The sequence below is a fragment of the Necator americanus genome, chromosome X, assembly GCF_031761385.1.
Source record: "Necator americanus strain Aroian chromosome X, whole genome shotgun sequence".
NCBI classification, from domain to species: domain Eukaryota; kingdom Metazoa; phylum Nematoda; class Chromadorea; order Rhabditida; family Ancylostomatidae; genus Necator; species Necator americanus.
The window spans coordinates 22,620,587-22,635,481 of record NC_087376.1 but is presented as its reverse complement, the minus strand read 5'-3'; the positions used below and the strand labels follow the sequence as shown (position 1 = coordinate 22,635,481).

Here is a 14,895-nt window from a genome sequence, read left to right as displayed (position 1 = left end):
ATACATAGTGCTTGCGGAACGTATTGTTTCCATTCTATCTCTGTATCATAAATTTCTCTCATTAGAGACTTTAGTTTGATGACCAGTAGCTTGCTAGGCCTACAGAATCATAAATCGAGTTTATCTGGCTTACAATGTCATGTTTGGTTAGTTCTTATTTTTGTGGAATTGTAACTTTCATCACAAATTCGTCCGATTTGGTGTCATATTTGACACCAAGAAGTTTTATGTTGTCTGTGGGCGCTCTATCCTCTTGGAATAGCTCTGTTAACTTCAGCAGAGTTTGAAATATATTCTCGTAAATTCATGCCGAAAATATTCTTTGAAGCAGTATATTTTTCTAGTGCTTCCTCTTTGGTGGTGGCGCATAAGAGAATATTGTCCACATAAATATTTTTTGCAATCTCCAGTGAGAACGGAGTATTCTTGTGATTTAAATATGCCAGAATGGCCATGTTAAGAATACTTGGTGCCGAGGTGTTACCGAAATGCAAACGATTGAATCTGTATTCTGCTATGTTGTCTCGATTTGGAGGCTTATTCATGTCTTTCAGCCATAAAAACCGACACAAATCTTTATGATCTTCCACTAGTCTAATTTGCGTGAAAGCCGCTTCAATATCGCATAAAAGAATAATTCCACTGGTTCTACTTGCAACTGGAACATCATGAATTTTGTTCACGAAGGATTCTCCTGTGTAGATCACATCATTCAGCGAAAGCTGTCCGACTCTCTTAGAGGAAGCATCAAATACTATCCTCAATGGTTTTGCCTCTTCTGGCTTCCAAACTCCGGAATGTGGCATGTAGTAAGTGCCGGCCGAATTTTTATTTTGTCCGTGGACTAATTCGACAACTTCGTTTTGGATATAATCGTTCATTATTTTGTTATACCACTCACGTTGGTGGATATTATTTGATAGTTGTCTTTGTAACTAAATCAATCGACGGTACGCTATTCCGTAATTATCCGCTAGGTCGATGGCATTGTCTTTCAAGGGAAAGGGTACGGTTACAACGCCGTTTTCAAACGATATTGATTTCGAATAGCTTTTGAAGTACTCGAATGTGTTTTCGTTCTGAGCACATTCTTCTGATGATGTTCCTAAACCATCTAGTTCGAACAACTTATGTAGAATTTCTGATTCATTCTGTTTTTGAACGAGGCTGAGGTCATGTGTTATCGTTGTCGCTTCTTGCTGCAAATTGATTGACCCTTTGCCGTGTATCGTTGGTCCGAATACCGCCATGCGTAATCCAGATGGCAAAGTTAAAGTATCCACTGTTTACGAGGTCGTAATAATTATCTATACCGACCAATATTTGCGGGTTTTGATGTTCACCGCGAACTCTCGGATTGTTTATACAAATCTCATTATCTTGGAGGTATTGTTTATCTGCATCATTGAGACGTACAGAAGAAAAACCATTAGTGATAATTGGCTTGGTTTGAATCGTCATATGGATCTCCTTGCCAAAGGCATTGCTGATTTTGAAGGGGACAATGTTTGTTTGGTACTTTTCGGTATGTCCAGCTATACCAGACATTGTGCAGACTTCAGTTTTTTGAGTTGGAAGAACAAATTCCTTTGCGGTCTGCTCTCTAATGATGGTTTTTTGAGCTCCATAAAGAAAGAAAAACAGTTTTTCGAATTGTCTAGTGTTATTATTCCAAACATTTCCTTCGGCAGTCATCAGGACTACTTGCTCCTTTCTTTTGTCAATGTTAACGGAACCTTCAGCCATGTGGTTAGCACCGTGATTAGCTGTATGAGAATTTGTCTGCTGATTGTTGCGGACATTACCATTATTGCGGACATTGTCGTATTGATTCCGAGTAGTAGTGTTATTTCTTGCAATTGATACGGTATTGGAGGCGCTTTGATTGCGCAATCGGTCACCAGCGTTATATCTTGTTCTGTTACCATCATTTCAAGTGGAATTACAAAGGCTTACATCGTGCATTCTATCACATTTAGGAAAATTTGGTTTCTGACAGTCATAGCTGTTGTGTTCTTCTGAGAAACATTTCCAGCATTGTCTGGCTTCTTTCACCATATTTCGCCTTGATTGAATATCAGTGATTGTTCGACAGTTCGCTGATGTATGATTTGAGTTGTCGCAAAAACGACAAAATTTTCCCCAATTTTAGGGGTTCCGTGGCATCCACACCGTATTGTCTTCGGTTCGGATGGTTTTCAAATTTGACACGACCATTTAAACGTGCGTCTACGAACTTTTTTGCATTAATCTCCTTTTCAAGATGATCCATAACATCTTCAAATTTTCACTTCATCTTGATCTTGAATTATAACAAGAACGTTTTTCACTATAGTGTAAGGAAATTTCTCCAAAATTTTCTCTGTCCACATCGCATCTTGCATTTGTGGTATATTTTGGCCTGCAGAGACCATTTGATTCATGAGCACTCGAATTTTGTCGAATGTGTTCCCACAGCTATCAGCATTATTTATTATTATTTTGCTATTTATTATTTTGCTGCTGGCAAATTAATCAATTTTTGCACTATTTTTGCTCTGTTAGTCGGTTTATTACCGTATTTCTTTTTCAAAGCATTAATCATCCACTTATAATTTTGTGGGATCAATTGTATGCCTTTTATGGCTGTTTCTGCTCTCTCTTTGAGGCTGTCTCTAAGTAACAGCATTTTTTCGACTGTACTTAAAACCTTACTTTGGTCTACGAGCGTTTCATATATTGCCCAAAATTCAGGGAATTCTTCTTCGTCCCCGTAGAATCGTGGCAACCTTAGTTGCTTTGGTTTGAGAGTACGATATATGAAATCTTCATCGTCTTCTCTACTTTTTTCCGAATTTGTATTGTCCTCCGAGAGCCAAATGGCGTCATTTTGTGAAGAACCTTCTTCGGTTTCCTCAGTCGCAGCTGACTCTTTTGCGATCTGCTGATCTGCGTGAGTTTCATTTATTCTTGCAGGTTTTTGTTTTGTGGGCTCTCTATGAGTTATTCCCATCTTCCTTGCAAGTTTTCCCATGTGATTACGTGCTTCTGTGACTCTGGCACTTAGTACATATACCATTCCGTTTGCCTTTGCAATCCTCTCATTGATTTGCGTGTCATTTTCAATCTCCTTGACTTCATTTGTGAGGTCTTTTTTATTTCCTTTAGATCTTGCTTCTTCATATTCTTTTTGCAACTTATCTATCAATGCCTGAAGAGCGTTTCTGCTCATTTTGATTGTCTCTGTGCTTCCAGAGAGCAAATTTGCTGCATTGAGATATTTTTCGTACTTTTCCTCATCTGTTTCTGATGGTTTTATCTCTTCTGAGTAAGTACCGTACTTATTCAGTAGTGATTAGAGCGTTTTTGCACTCAGCAATGTAGGCCTTTTGTGGAAAACAAGTGTCACTATGACGTGAGAGCAATCGTAGCGTTGATACGTTATAGGCAGTGACCTTAGACTGCACAAGAGATACGCTTAAGCAGCTATTAGCTTGCTTTTGCCAGCGAAGGGTGGGGTGGACTTTAATAAGCAGCTATGAGTTTGCTGCTGCCAGCTATGGGCTGGACTTTGTGATCCGTTTGAGGATCTCGGCTTTTGTCAAATTTAGCCGATGCACCAAAATGTGTTGGTGTGAAGGAAATATATGATTCCTCCTTTATGCCCTATTAGTAGAGCGAAAAGGCTAATGCCTCAGAGTAGAGGTGGTTCAGTGGAAATAATAATTTATTAATAGGCGAACGAAGACGGTGTGCGCACTAGGAGCCACAAACACAGGAATGCCCGTTCTCGGCGGTCGTCAATAAACTAGGCTTCATGAGCAATCGTTGAATAAACAAAATCCGTGGGCGGTCATCTCGATAAGATGACCGCCAAAATACAACTCTTTACAATGCCGAATGTTTGTGCAACGGATATATGATACTGTGCACAAAGTATAGCATAACAACACAGAATCGGGGTCATACAAATGTCAGGACAATAGCATCACCTGTGCCGAAGTGCCTCAATAGCTTTGATTTGATTGTCAGAGGTTTGAGGTTGGGAACTGGTAAAATGAGTAGTCATACTTCCGCACAGGCGAAAGACGGATATCAAGTGAAACTTTAGGATTCAGTGTTCAGAAAAGTATTCATTGTCAGCAAATTTCGCACGTTTACTTCCTATAAAAAGCGCTAGGCCTAACTTTGAATATGAAGAGAGTTTGATTTCCCTCTCTTTCTCCAAAATTGGTTGAATAGTAGCAGAAAACTGCTCTTCCAAAAAAAAAAAAAAAAAAAAAAAAACTTGAAAGCAAGTCCAAATACACCAAAAACAAAGTCGATTGAAAATATTTACAAGTTGAAACTTCAAGTAAAGTCTGAAAACGCTACCTAGGTTTCGTCATGGACCGCACTGGGTTTCTTTTTTTTTTCTTTACTTTTTTCATTATCTCGTACCAGTGTTGGAGCTGTATCATCCAGGATGTTTTGTAAAAAACAAAAGTACTTCATGTAGTTAGAAAAAAGATACTGAAAAAGAGTCTTTACTTTCACTTGAGAAACCTCCACTACTTTTTCTATGCGAATTGTGCTCCTTTACCTTCGATGTTCTTGTCATATATTAACGTGATTTAAGTGCCGATTATCATGCAGTACGTATTCGCTAGCTAGAAGCAAAGTAAGCAGCGGAATTACATGCTGGGAAGTAAAGACAGAATAAAAAAGCAGAAGAGTAACGTTAAGAAGAAAGAGTGAAAAGCAGAAACAAAAATAAGAATAGATGTAAGAATAGTGAGACACACGAAAATGAGATAAACATGAGTGAAGTAAACGAGTGGTACAAGGTACCATATAAAACATGCTGCATGAATTTGAAAGAAAGTTGGAACCATAAACCTTCCTGAGGAGAAAAAAAGAATAAAGTAGACATAAAACCAAGAAAAGGCACAAAAATACAACTTTAAAAAGCAGAGAAACAAGACAAAATAATCATAATCAAGACAAGGAAATAAGACAAAACAATAAGCCTTTGAGACGGTAAAAGTAGAACGAAGAAACAGGACAAGTAGGACAGAGATGATCCGAAAGATGAAAGGAAATGAAAATACAATTTAAAGGCATCACTCCACGAATCTGAGGTGGTAGTATTCAGGGGAGTATTCGTATACGGGATGGGAGACTATGGAGAGGGGGGTGATTCCGTCTATTTCTTCCTAATTGCCGTAAAAAACGGCCAGAACGATACGGCTTCGGGCATTCTGGCGCACTATTTTCTACAAGGAGATCGAGTGGAGCGCGCCAGCCTTGTGCGGCCCTGCATCTTCCGGGCCGTTTCTTTACGGCAATTAGGAAGAAATGGACGGAATCACGCCCCACTCCGTAGTCTCCCATCCCGTATACGAATACTTCACCTGAAATCTGCACCACCTCAGATTCGTGGGGTGATGCCTTTAAATAAGGAAAACAATGCAAGAGTAAATGGAAAAACGAGAAGAAAACTGGACAGAGAAAGGGCAAAAGATGTTAACTATGCAGCTACTTGAAGTAATCGTCGTTAGCTGCATAATAGGGATCGAAAAGCCTAAGCTCTAATCCCATCCCTTACTCGGTTTGAAATTCGGAGATCATACTTCCTTTCCTTCTTGGATTAAAGTTTATTGTGATATTCTCCTCGTTTCTTCTGAGGTAAGAGTACGTAAAACACCGTAAGGCACTCACTTCCTACCTTTCTCTAAGCTTATGCCTCTGAAGCAACAAAGGAAGTAGTTACTCGGTGTACCAATTTGAATTTCGCGGCGCGTTAGCATTGGTCCAAGGGGCGGAGCCTCCCGCAGCCGGGTGTAAGTTTAGATACGAGTTTCTATAAGCTCCTGCTGTTTTCTTTTCATGGCTTTACGTTTCTATCTTCTCTCGTTTCTTCAGAGTCGTTCCTTACACCAGTCTTCCGATACACTATTGCCCCTTTTTCAAGTTCTCATAGCTATGTTGCCTATATTTGAAAGGTACACTTCTACAAACTTCTGTTGTTTTCTTTTCAAACTTTACATTTTTATCTTCTGTCGTATTTAGACAGGCTGATGTAAGGAACGATTCTGAAGAAAGGAGAGAAGATAAAAACGTAAAGCCATGGAAAGAAAATATAGAACATACTTTATAGAAGGAACATACCAGTTAAATATAAGCAACGTGGCAATAAATTTGAGTTAAGAGCAGTAATGTATCGAAAGTAAAGCTACATTTACGTAAAGAACGACTCTGGAGAAACGGCAGAAGCTGCAAGGAAGATATGAAGAGAAAACGGGAGTTTGTAGAAGAAACGAATCTCTTTGTTATAAGCAACGTAGCAATAATTTGAAAAGGAACAATAGCGTACCAAAAGTGAAGCTAAACTGTTGAGAAGAGCGACATTAAAGGAACAACAGAAAATGAAGCAGGAACAAAACTTTACACGTCCTCACAATTGCGAATAGTAAGCAGTAGGAGCCTGCGCCGAGGCTGCTGTGCTCCAATGTGGCTACCCGCGACGCGGCCACCGAGACAAAATCCGCGCCCTGCTGTGTTTTAGTGGTTTGCCCATCGCGAACTGCAGGAAGAAGAGGCGTTAGCAAAGGTCCTCCATCGACGTTAAACGTTGCGCTCCAACTTAACAACTAGCCGCTTTGAGGGCAACCGCTTACGCAGTTACACTGAGCTTCATGTTTCGACCCGAGTATATCGTACTCTTCTGCTTGTACAATGGGGGTCAAAGGAACAGGCTAACATAGCGTGTTCTCCAAACTTCAAACGTATGGGCAACGATCGATATCTCTTAGGCGATTTTGTGGGGTGCGGAGACTCTCGGGACTTGGTCCGTATCTTTCCAATGAAAAGTAGGTGATTCAGTGAATCTTTTTTGCCACAACCGACCGCACAGCACCAACGAAGGCAAAGTATATATAAGAAATATCAAATAAGAGATAAGCAGGTCACGGCCATAACTACTTCAATTGCAGTAGGTCAGGATAAGTGAACATCATCGAAATTATGATAGCGGTTAGGCTGTTTTTTGCACATTCTCAGCATGAGAGATTGAAGTAGGCCGTTGATGCGATTTAACCTTCAATCAATCATACTACCAAATCATCTTATAAACAGGAACACAAGCAAAACTGTTGTTTTGGTCCTGAACTAATAATCTCATAGTATTACGTGGAATTAGAAGACCGTATCTCGAACCATATTAAAACAACGAGTAACGCGAAAGCTGATTATAATGAATATTTGTACGCAGACTATACGAGCAGCTTACCACTCAGGGCCTTCGACTTGACTTAAGATGAGTGCGGACGACGGGTAGGGCAACCTTCTACAAGCTTTGAAGAGAGCTTGCACTAATCTTTTGCTCAGCTTCGCATTTTGTTCCCCTCTATTCGATTTGTGACGGTATGCATCGGCGGCCGTTCGTATTCTGCGTTCTCGTCGTTGAGTCTCCCTCGTCGGTCACTGCTTCCCTGCGTACTATCGGTCTCAGACTCTCTCGTCGCACACGCACCCGAGTCGCCCCTTGCATGGATTTCCTCTGCGTCCTTGCTGCTGCGTCATTCTTCTTTATGCTCTAGTCGCCCTCACAATGTCGCAAACGCTCGAAAATCGTCGATTCGGCAAGCCAATGGGATGCTTTTTATTCACTAACATGTGCTCCGTGAACCAGCAGTGATGCTCTTCCTCGGTTTTTCACCTTTTGGTGCCAAGTTTCCATATTGCCTGTCAACTAAATATCACGCTAAGTGGAGCAGTTTTTTGTTTTCTTGCGTGTTGTATTTACGGAGGAAGTACAATACCTAATACCGATCGCGATCGCTGGATACCGTAGGTGGACACGTGCTCTTCATCTAATTTCATTGGATATAGTAACGGCATTGTTCCATTCAATGTGTCGGATCTTCATGCAACTACTTTTGTTCGTTCCTTTATTTACTGTGATTTCTGCAATGTTCGAGGCTCTTCTCTTTTTCTGGCCGTTTGGGTCGTCTTTTCTTTGCAGAATATTCCCCTCGTACACTTGAATTTTTTGAACTTGTAGCCTTTAGAAGAAAGCTTGGATGTCCACATCATTTTGTGGTTAAAAGACATAGTGTTCATGACAATGCGTGAATCATATCATTTCTATTTCACCATCTCAACCAGTATAGCCGATTGCTCGTCAGAACGTTTAATCTACTTTAGGTTTATATTTGTGATGCTACTAAAACACCTTAGTATTAAATAATAGTGAAGCAGTGATATGCGCTGAGCACCTGTTGCTGTTGCAGTGGCTGTGATTTCCAGCCATTGATGCATTCCTCTTCTACGTGAATAGAACGATGATTGCATGGCGCCATCCGGTGTATATTTTTTCCGTTCACTAAGCGAGGATACCAAACATCCATGCTCGTCAAAAGTCTTCTTTTCCTAAGCATGTATGCCTTCCTTGGTTTCATTTTTTCTTCTGTCATTTTCATCCTTTCCTTCCATCTCCACTTCACTCTACACTGCACCACATTTTCATTGATCCCATTTTTGCAAAGTTGAATACCGTAAGGTCATTATCGCATCGTATCACAGTTCGACGTTCTTTCGTATTCTGCTACATTATTCGTCTTAATGGTATTGCTATGAACGCGATCGTTACCCATCTCCACTCGCGTTTATCGCAGCGTGGCAGTTTACAGTAGTCTTTTCACAACTTTACCTTAGTAAATGAGTCGGAACTCGTTTCCGAAGATCTCAGGATGTTTTGGATCATAGTATCGTGCTCATTACACAAAGATATCAAATGTGTAAATCTACAAAAACCGGTCTGGTAGGATCCTGCACGTGTAAATTTTGCCTGTAATATTCACGCAAACAGCTTTGTGTCGTCCAATTGTATGTTATTGATCGCACAGTGAACATGTCATTTTTGATGCGCGTCTCTTCAGAGAGAAACCTACCTTTCTCCACAATTTCACCGCCAAAAATCAGGGTTCTGACCTTTCCATAGCTTCTTTGCTCAACAACATCTTAACGTCTTAACGTCGTTTTAAAGATATTTCCACGGAAGTAGTCCACCAAGAGCAATGACTGATGGTCATGCTAGTCCTGGGTTGGTTAGTTGTGCTAGCGAAGCACATCCTTGTAGAGTTGTAGAAAAAGTCGGAAACACACCCATGAATTCTGTACCATTTTATCGGAATGCAGCCACTTTTACACTCTTCTGCACCTTGACTCTAAAAAACGAGTGGCAGGTCATTTATACTTTCATTTTCACCTTAATAATTAGGAACGCGAGCTCTTATTCCGTTGGCTATCAAAAGTGTATGTAATTTGCAAGGTACTGACAGTGTAGTTGATAAGCATTGGGACAAGTTTAAAATTCTGTCATAGACACAGAACTATTAATACCTTGTAACAAAATTTATTTTTCACCAACAACCAGAACTATGTAACAAGTAATCAAGGAAATGCTCAGAGTGATCTTTATTTTTCATATAGGCACCATATCTTGATATCTTGAATCTGACGTGGTGCGAGGAACACTAGAGTCACTGTTGTAGATTGTGAGATTCGGGGTGTTTCCTCTCCGAAGTGGGAACCTGTTTAGTTCCTACGAGGTACGTTAGAACGCTCCTCTATTCACACGTTCCGGTCTCGTCAGCAACTTGTTCATTGGTTTCACTTGAATATGCTGGTGAGAAGACATCATTGATCTCCTATCGCTCGCAAGTGGATACAGGGCGTGAACAAAGGTAGCGCGTAGCAACTGAAGTCGTCGTAAAAACCATCGTTTTTCACACCGTTTTTTTACGATTAGGGAGAGATGAGCGGAGAAATCCCACAATCTACAACCTCAATTTTAGCTTTTCGAGCGAACCCCCCCCCCCCCCCCCAACGTCAGATTCGTGGTATGTTGCCTTTGTTGCCTACGAATCTGGGTGGTACGGGTTTCAGGCGGGTAATGCCTATACGGGTCCTGTAGATTGTGGGGAAGAGGTTAATTCCGTTCATCTCTACCTGTATCAGTGTGACCCCAGAACGCTGTTTCCGTACTCGTCAAAAACGCCTGCGATTCGTCGAAAACCCATTCGGACGAATCGCAAGCGGGGCGGGGCGCAAGGGTAGCGCATTGCAACAGAAGCTGTCGTAAGAAACAGCGTTCCGGGGTCGTCCGTTTACACTGGCACAGGGAGGGATGTACGGAATCACCCTCTGCCCTACAATCTACGAGGCATTACCCGCCTGAAGCCCGTACCACCCCAGATTCGTGGGGTGGTGCCTTTAAGTAGCTAGTATCTTCACTCAGAGGAAAAATCGCCATGTAGAGAAGGAAATACACCAGAATATAACAAACTGAAGAGCGGACCACATCCAGTATGATTTCTTTTCCGCTGAGATGTAGGAGTCCAAAAGTGGGCATGGAAAATTGAATGTTTTCAGTTTTGAGCCCATAACTTTGTTGAGAGAAAACCCGACAACAAGCGGGCAGAATACAGAGGTAAAGGGTGAAATTTGATACAAAACATTACCAAGCTTGTCTCTTTACCTTGTCCACTAAAGTGTAATGAATAGACCTGAAAGAGGAGATCGAAAACGTCGAAAACTTTTGTTGTTTTCTGTTTTCTGTTTCTTTTTCTGTCTATTCGAGAGAGAACGAATGGTGTAATACAATACAATAATACAACAATGATAACGTACTTCCACCTCTTCAGGAAAGCGCGTTTTTACAGGTCAAGCGATTTATACGGGGTCATAGATTATGGGGAGGTGGGTGATTCCGTCCATTTCTTCCTAATTGCCGTAAAAACGAACGGAAGATGCGACGCGTGCACAAGACTGGCGCGCTCCAATCGAACTCGTTGTAGAGAATAGCGCCCCGGAACACTCGAAGCCACATCTTCCGGGCTATTTTTACGGCTGTTTCGTGGGGTGATGCCTTTAAGTTTTTTCATGTGCTAGAAACAGTGATTTTTCGTACCTGAAACGCATTTTTACAATCCAATCATATCTCCTTTATAGAGAGTAAAGAAGGTTAGGGGTAGCTATTTATCCTCCACTCTATTGAAAGATCTTTAGAGAACTGAATAATTTAGGAGGAAACTTGCTCTTAGAGGCGGCAACAGTTGATTTCTGCACAGTGAACATAAACATGTTTTAGTCTGGTTTTCTTTTGCAAATGCTTGTAGCAAAGTTCTTCCTCTCACACACTATACTGCAATCAATCCGTGAATTTCGGTCTAGTATCTTGTAATATCTGAAATAGTAATTTATGTGCAAGTGCACATCGTGATGACTCATCACGTCACTCTTCTCAGAAAACTCCACTGGGACCTTATATGGCATCGTATGCATGCATTTATATATATACATATATATATATATATATATATATATATATATATATATATATATATATATATATATACATATCACCTTGATCCCGCTGATCTTCGAAATGGTCGAGCGGGCGCCAGTAATTCTTCCATTTGTCCCGATCGCGTGCCGGAGTAGCCCAGTGGTGCATCCTTTCGCGTGGGACACGAAGGGCATCATAGAAGAAATCTGACCATCGGGTCGGCGGTCTTCCTGTAGTGCGCTTAATATCGCGGGGAACCCAGTCGCTCACGGCTCTGGCCCAACGGTTGTCATTAAAGCGCATCACGTGTCCGGCCCGCCTCATTTTACTTTCCTTGGCAAACGCGGCGGGGTCTCTAATCTTCGATCGCTGACGTAGGAGAGAACTTCGAATCCCGTCCCTCACTTGCGCGAAACGGGATACTCCTAGCATCACTCTCTCAATTGTGCGTTCAATGACGCTCACCGCGTTTTCTTCCTGCTTGCGAAATGCCCAGGTTTCCGAAGCATAGGTCAAAGCAGGAAGTACGGTGGTGTTGAAGAGGTGAGCACGGAGCCGGGTGTTCCTGGTCTTTTCCTCTACATCCTGGATGCTCTTATACGCTCCCCAAGCCACTCGTCTCCTCCTGAACAGCACGGAGGTCAGGTCGTTCATCATGTTCAATTACACCCAGATAAAGATAAATGTAGCTGGTGCATTCGGATATGTTCGTTCTGTTGAGCGTGAATGGAGCATCCGAAACCCATCCGTTGCGCATGAAAATCGTCTTTTGCAGATTCAGCTGAAAACAGATGCATCCACATGTTTCATCGAATTAGGTCAGCATTCGTTCCGCTTGGCTGATGCTAGGTGTTATCAGTACGATGTATCACCCTGTCGGGCCCCTCTTCACGTCAATGAAGATATTCTTGTAGAATGGTGAAACTCTTATCGTGAAGTTACTGTACCACTCTCGAAGTATTTTCATGTACTAAGTAGGGACGCCTTGGTTGTTCAAGGCTTCCATGACCGCTTCCGTCTCAACTGAGTCGAAGGCTTTCCTCAAGTCGATGAAGGTGAGACGGAGCGGCATCTTGTACTCTCGTGATACCTCGATGAGTTTCGAAACAGTGTGAATGTGGTCAATCGTGCTGAATCCTTTTCGAAACCCTGCTTGGTCGCATGGCTGTCCTTCATCCAGGACTTTTTCAATCCTATTAAGGATCACTCTTGTAAAGAGCTTGTAGATGACGGATAGTAAGCAGATTGGGCTATAGTTGCGGATGTCATGTAGATCTCCCTTTTTATACAACAGCACGGTCTTGCTGGTCTTCCACTGTTTAGGAACCTTGCATTCCGACAGATAACGTGTAAAGAGCCTCGCTAGGGTGTTGATGAGTACTGGCGGAAGGCTCTTCAGGTGTTCTGGTCTTATTCTGTCGGGACCGGGTGCCGTTCGATTTCTTACCGACATGATAGCATGTCGTATTTCGGACGGGAGAACCTCTGGAATGACTTGTCCATCTTCCCTCAGGTGGTGAGGAGGCAAGTGGACATGGCTGTCGAAGAGATCAGAGTAGAAGTCGTAGATGGTTTTCTCCATCCCCCTTCTCAATGCAATGGCTGTTCCCTTTGGGATCCGGAGAGCAGTCATCCTCGTCTTGCGACTGGCGAAGTCTGGACGGGCATAGCGGATGCTTTTCCTCGCCTCTGCAGCTTCAGCCAGCACTTCTGCTCTTCTCTCTTTAAGGTCTTCCTTTATCGCCTCTCTGCAAAACCTTGCGAGCACGGACGTGAGTTCTTGGTTCCCTGCGGCTCGTGCTGCCCCACGCTGGCGTATCAGCTCAAGAGTTTCAAGAGACAGGCGTCTCTTGGTGGTTTTAAAACTCTCAGCCTTCTTCGCGCAGTCGTCAAGGTGTTCAACAAGCCGGTCATATTCTTCGTCGATGTTGTCCATTGCGGAATCTTCCCAAAAGCCGGCTAGCGTAGCGAAGAGATCCCAGTTGATGGTAGTCCTGGGATTTCTCTCTCTGTACTTGGCGGCTTTCTCTGCTCTTCTTGTGAAGGAAAATTTTCCTCGAAGGAGGCGATAGCCCGATCCCGTATAGAACTTTGGTACAACGGCGACATCCGTCAGGCAGAACCTTTTATCGACGATGGTGTGGTCTATTTCATTACGGTACCCTCCACCGGGTGACTCCCACGTCCAGCGTAGAGAGGAAGGCTTCTGGAATTGCGAGTTCCCATGGATGGTCTTAGTCGTCATGATGAACTCGGAGAGCCTCTCCCCCTGTTCATTCCATTGCAGGCTGTAGGTCCCGATGTGGAGTTGCTCAGGCGTTCTTCTTGGGCCAACTTTGGCGTTGAAATCGCCAATTATGACCTTGTAGAAATCATGATCTTCTCGGTAGAACTTATCTAGGTCCATATAGAAAGCTTCGACTTCTTCTTCGTAGCTTGATGTTGGAGCGTAAGCGACGAAGATAGTCAAAGCTGGTGTTGGACCACATATTCTCATCCGCAGACGTCCGATTCGGGTCGTAAATTGTTCAAAAGAGTCGATGTTCTTTGCCGTTCTCGTGTTGACGAGGACGCAACTCCACCAACACCTCTACTGTAACATGTTCCTAAGAACAGTTCTTCTCCACTCTCATATACGGCGTTGAGAGGGTGACGTCGTTTCGTCTCGGTCAGTCCGATGACGTCGTACTTGATCTTCTTGGCTTGCATCATCAGATCTTCGATGGCCGCTTCCGATGCAAGTGTACGTGCGTTATAAGTACAGATCGCCATCCTAGTCCTTTTCCGTTTCGGTAGCCTACATGACTCCTGCAACCCCGTCCCACCTGGCGCTACCGTACCAGGCTTTCCTCCGGAATCGGGAGACTCTTTTCTATTACTGTGTTTTGCGTAAAATTTTAAAACCCATGGGCAGGTTGCAAGCCTCTAGTCCCATGAGTTTCTGGGAGAACTTCCGTTCTCCCGGAGTGGACATGTAGAGCTTATTTGTTGGAGGCGACTCCAAACCGCCTCCCTTGCACCTCCCAGTCACTTGATTGCAGGCTTTTGGCCGGACCGACGTGCGGGATACAAGGGTGTCATGGGTCAGTCCTGGCTCAGCAGAAACAGGGAGTCCATGCTCTGAATCCACCTGCGTCTCTGGGCAAGCACAAGGTCGCTTTTGGTCCGCGATTAGCCCCTATCCGCCACCCGGGGACGCGCCAGGTAGCCTCGCGACTAACCGGCTGTGATCCCTCTAGTGAGGGAGATCCGTGGATATATATATATATATATATATATATATATATATATATATATATATATATATATATATATATATATGGACGGAATCACCCCCCACTCCATAGTCTCCCATCCCGTATACGAATACTCCACCTGAAATTTGCACCACCTCAGATTCGTGGGGTGATGCTTTCAACCACATATGTCGTTCTATCAACGTGATCGAGTTCAAGAACTGATCGCGCTTGCCTGTTCAGCAAGGTCTTGAAGCGATCCCTTTGAATTGGAAGGGTACCCTCACCGACAACTACTCAATTAGCTGTGTTGGATTGGAGAACATCTTTTCATTTTGCTGCTATACT

General features: G+C 42.9%; 4 protein-coding genes across 5 annotated transcripts; all 4 read right to left on the bottom strand.

The window, feature by feature from the left end:
• Positions 1–245: 245 nt before the first annotated feature.
• RB195_024876 (uncharacterized protein) lies at positions 246–806 on the bottom strand (the record flags this gene model as incomplete). The annotated part of the gene is made up of 1 exon (XM_064212799.1): positions 246–806. The coding sequence occupies one exon, from the start codon at positions 804–806 to the stop codon at positions 246–248; it is 561 nt and encodes a 186-aa protein (XP_064068680.1).
• Positions 807–1,173: 367 nt separating this feature from the next.
• On the bottom strand, positions 1,174–1,746 carry RB195_024875 (uncharacterized protein; the record flags this gene model as incomplete). The annotated part of the gene is made up of 1 exon (XM_064212798.1): positions 1,174–1,746. One exon carries the CDS (start codon positions 1,744–1,746, stop codon positions 1,174–1,176), a length of 573 nt encoding a protein of 190 aa, XP_064068679.1.
• Positions 1,174–11,968, bottom strand: RB195_024874 (uncharacterized protein; the record flags this gene model as incomplete). Of its 2 annotated transcripts, none has more annotated exons than XM_064212796.1 (3): positions 1,174–1,766; positions 2,695–3,303; positions 11,389–11,968. In XM_064212796.1, 3 exons carry the CDS (start codon positions 11,966–11,968, stop codon positions 1,174–1,176), a joined length of 1,782 nt encoding a protein of 593 aa, XP_064068677.1. The 2 variants fall into 2 exon arrangements, with proteins under 2 accessions (XP_064068677.1, XP_064068678.1); XM_064212797.1 differs by lacking the exon at positions 1,174–1,766 and adding an exon at positions 2,280–2,401.
• Positions 11,969–12,281: 313 nt separating this feature from the next.
• Positions 12,282–13,808, bottom strand: RB195_024873 (uncharacterized protein; the record flags this gene model as incomplete). The annotated part of the gene is made up of 1 exon (XM_064212795.1): positions 12,282–13,808. One exon carries the CDS (start codon positions 13,806–13,808, stop codon positions 12,282–12,284), a length of 1,527 nt encoding a protein of 508 aa, XP_064068676.1.
• Between the last annotated feature and the right edge of the window lie 1,087 nt (positions 13,809–14,895).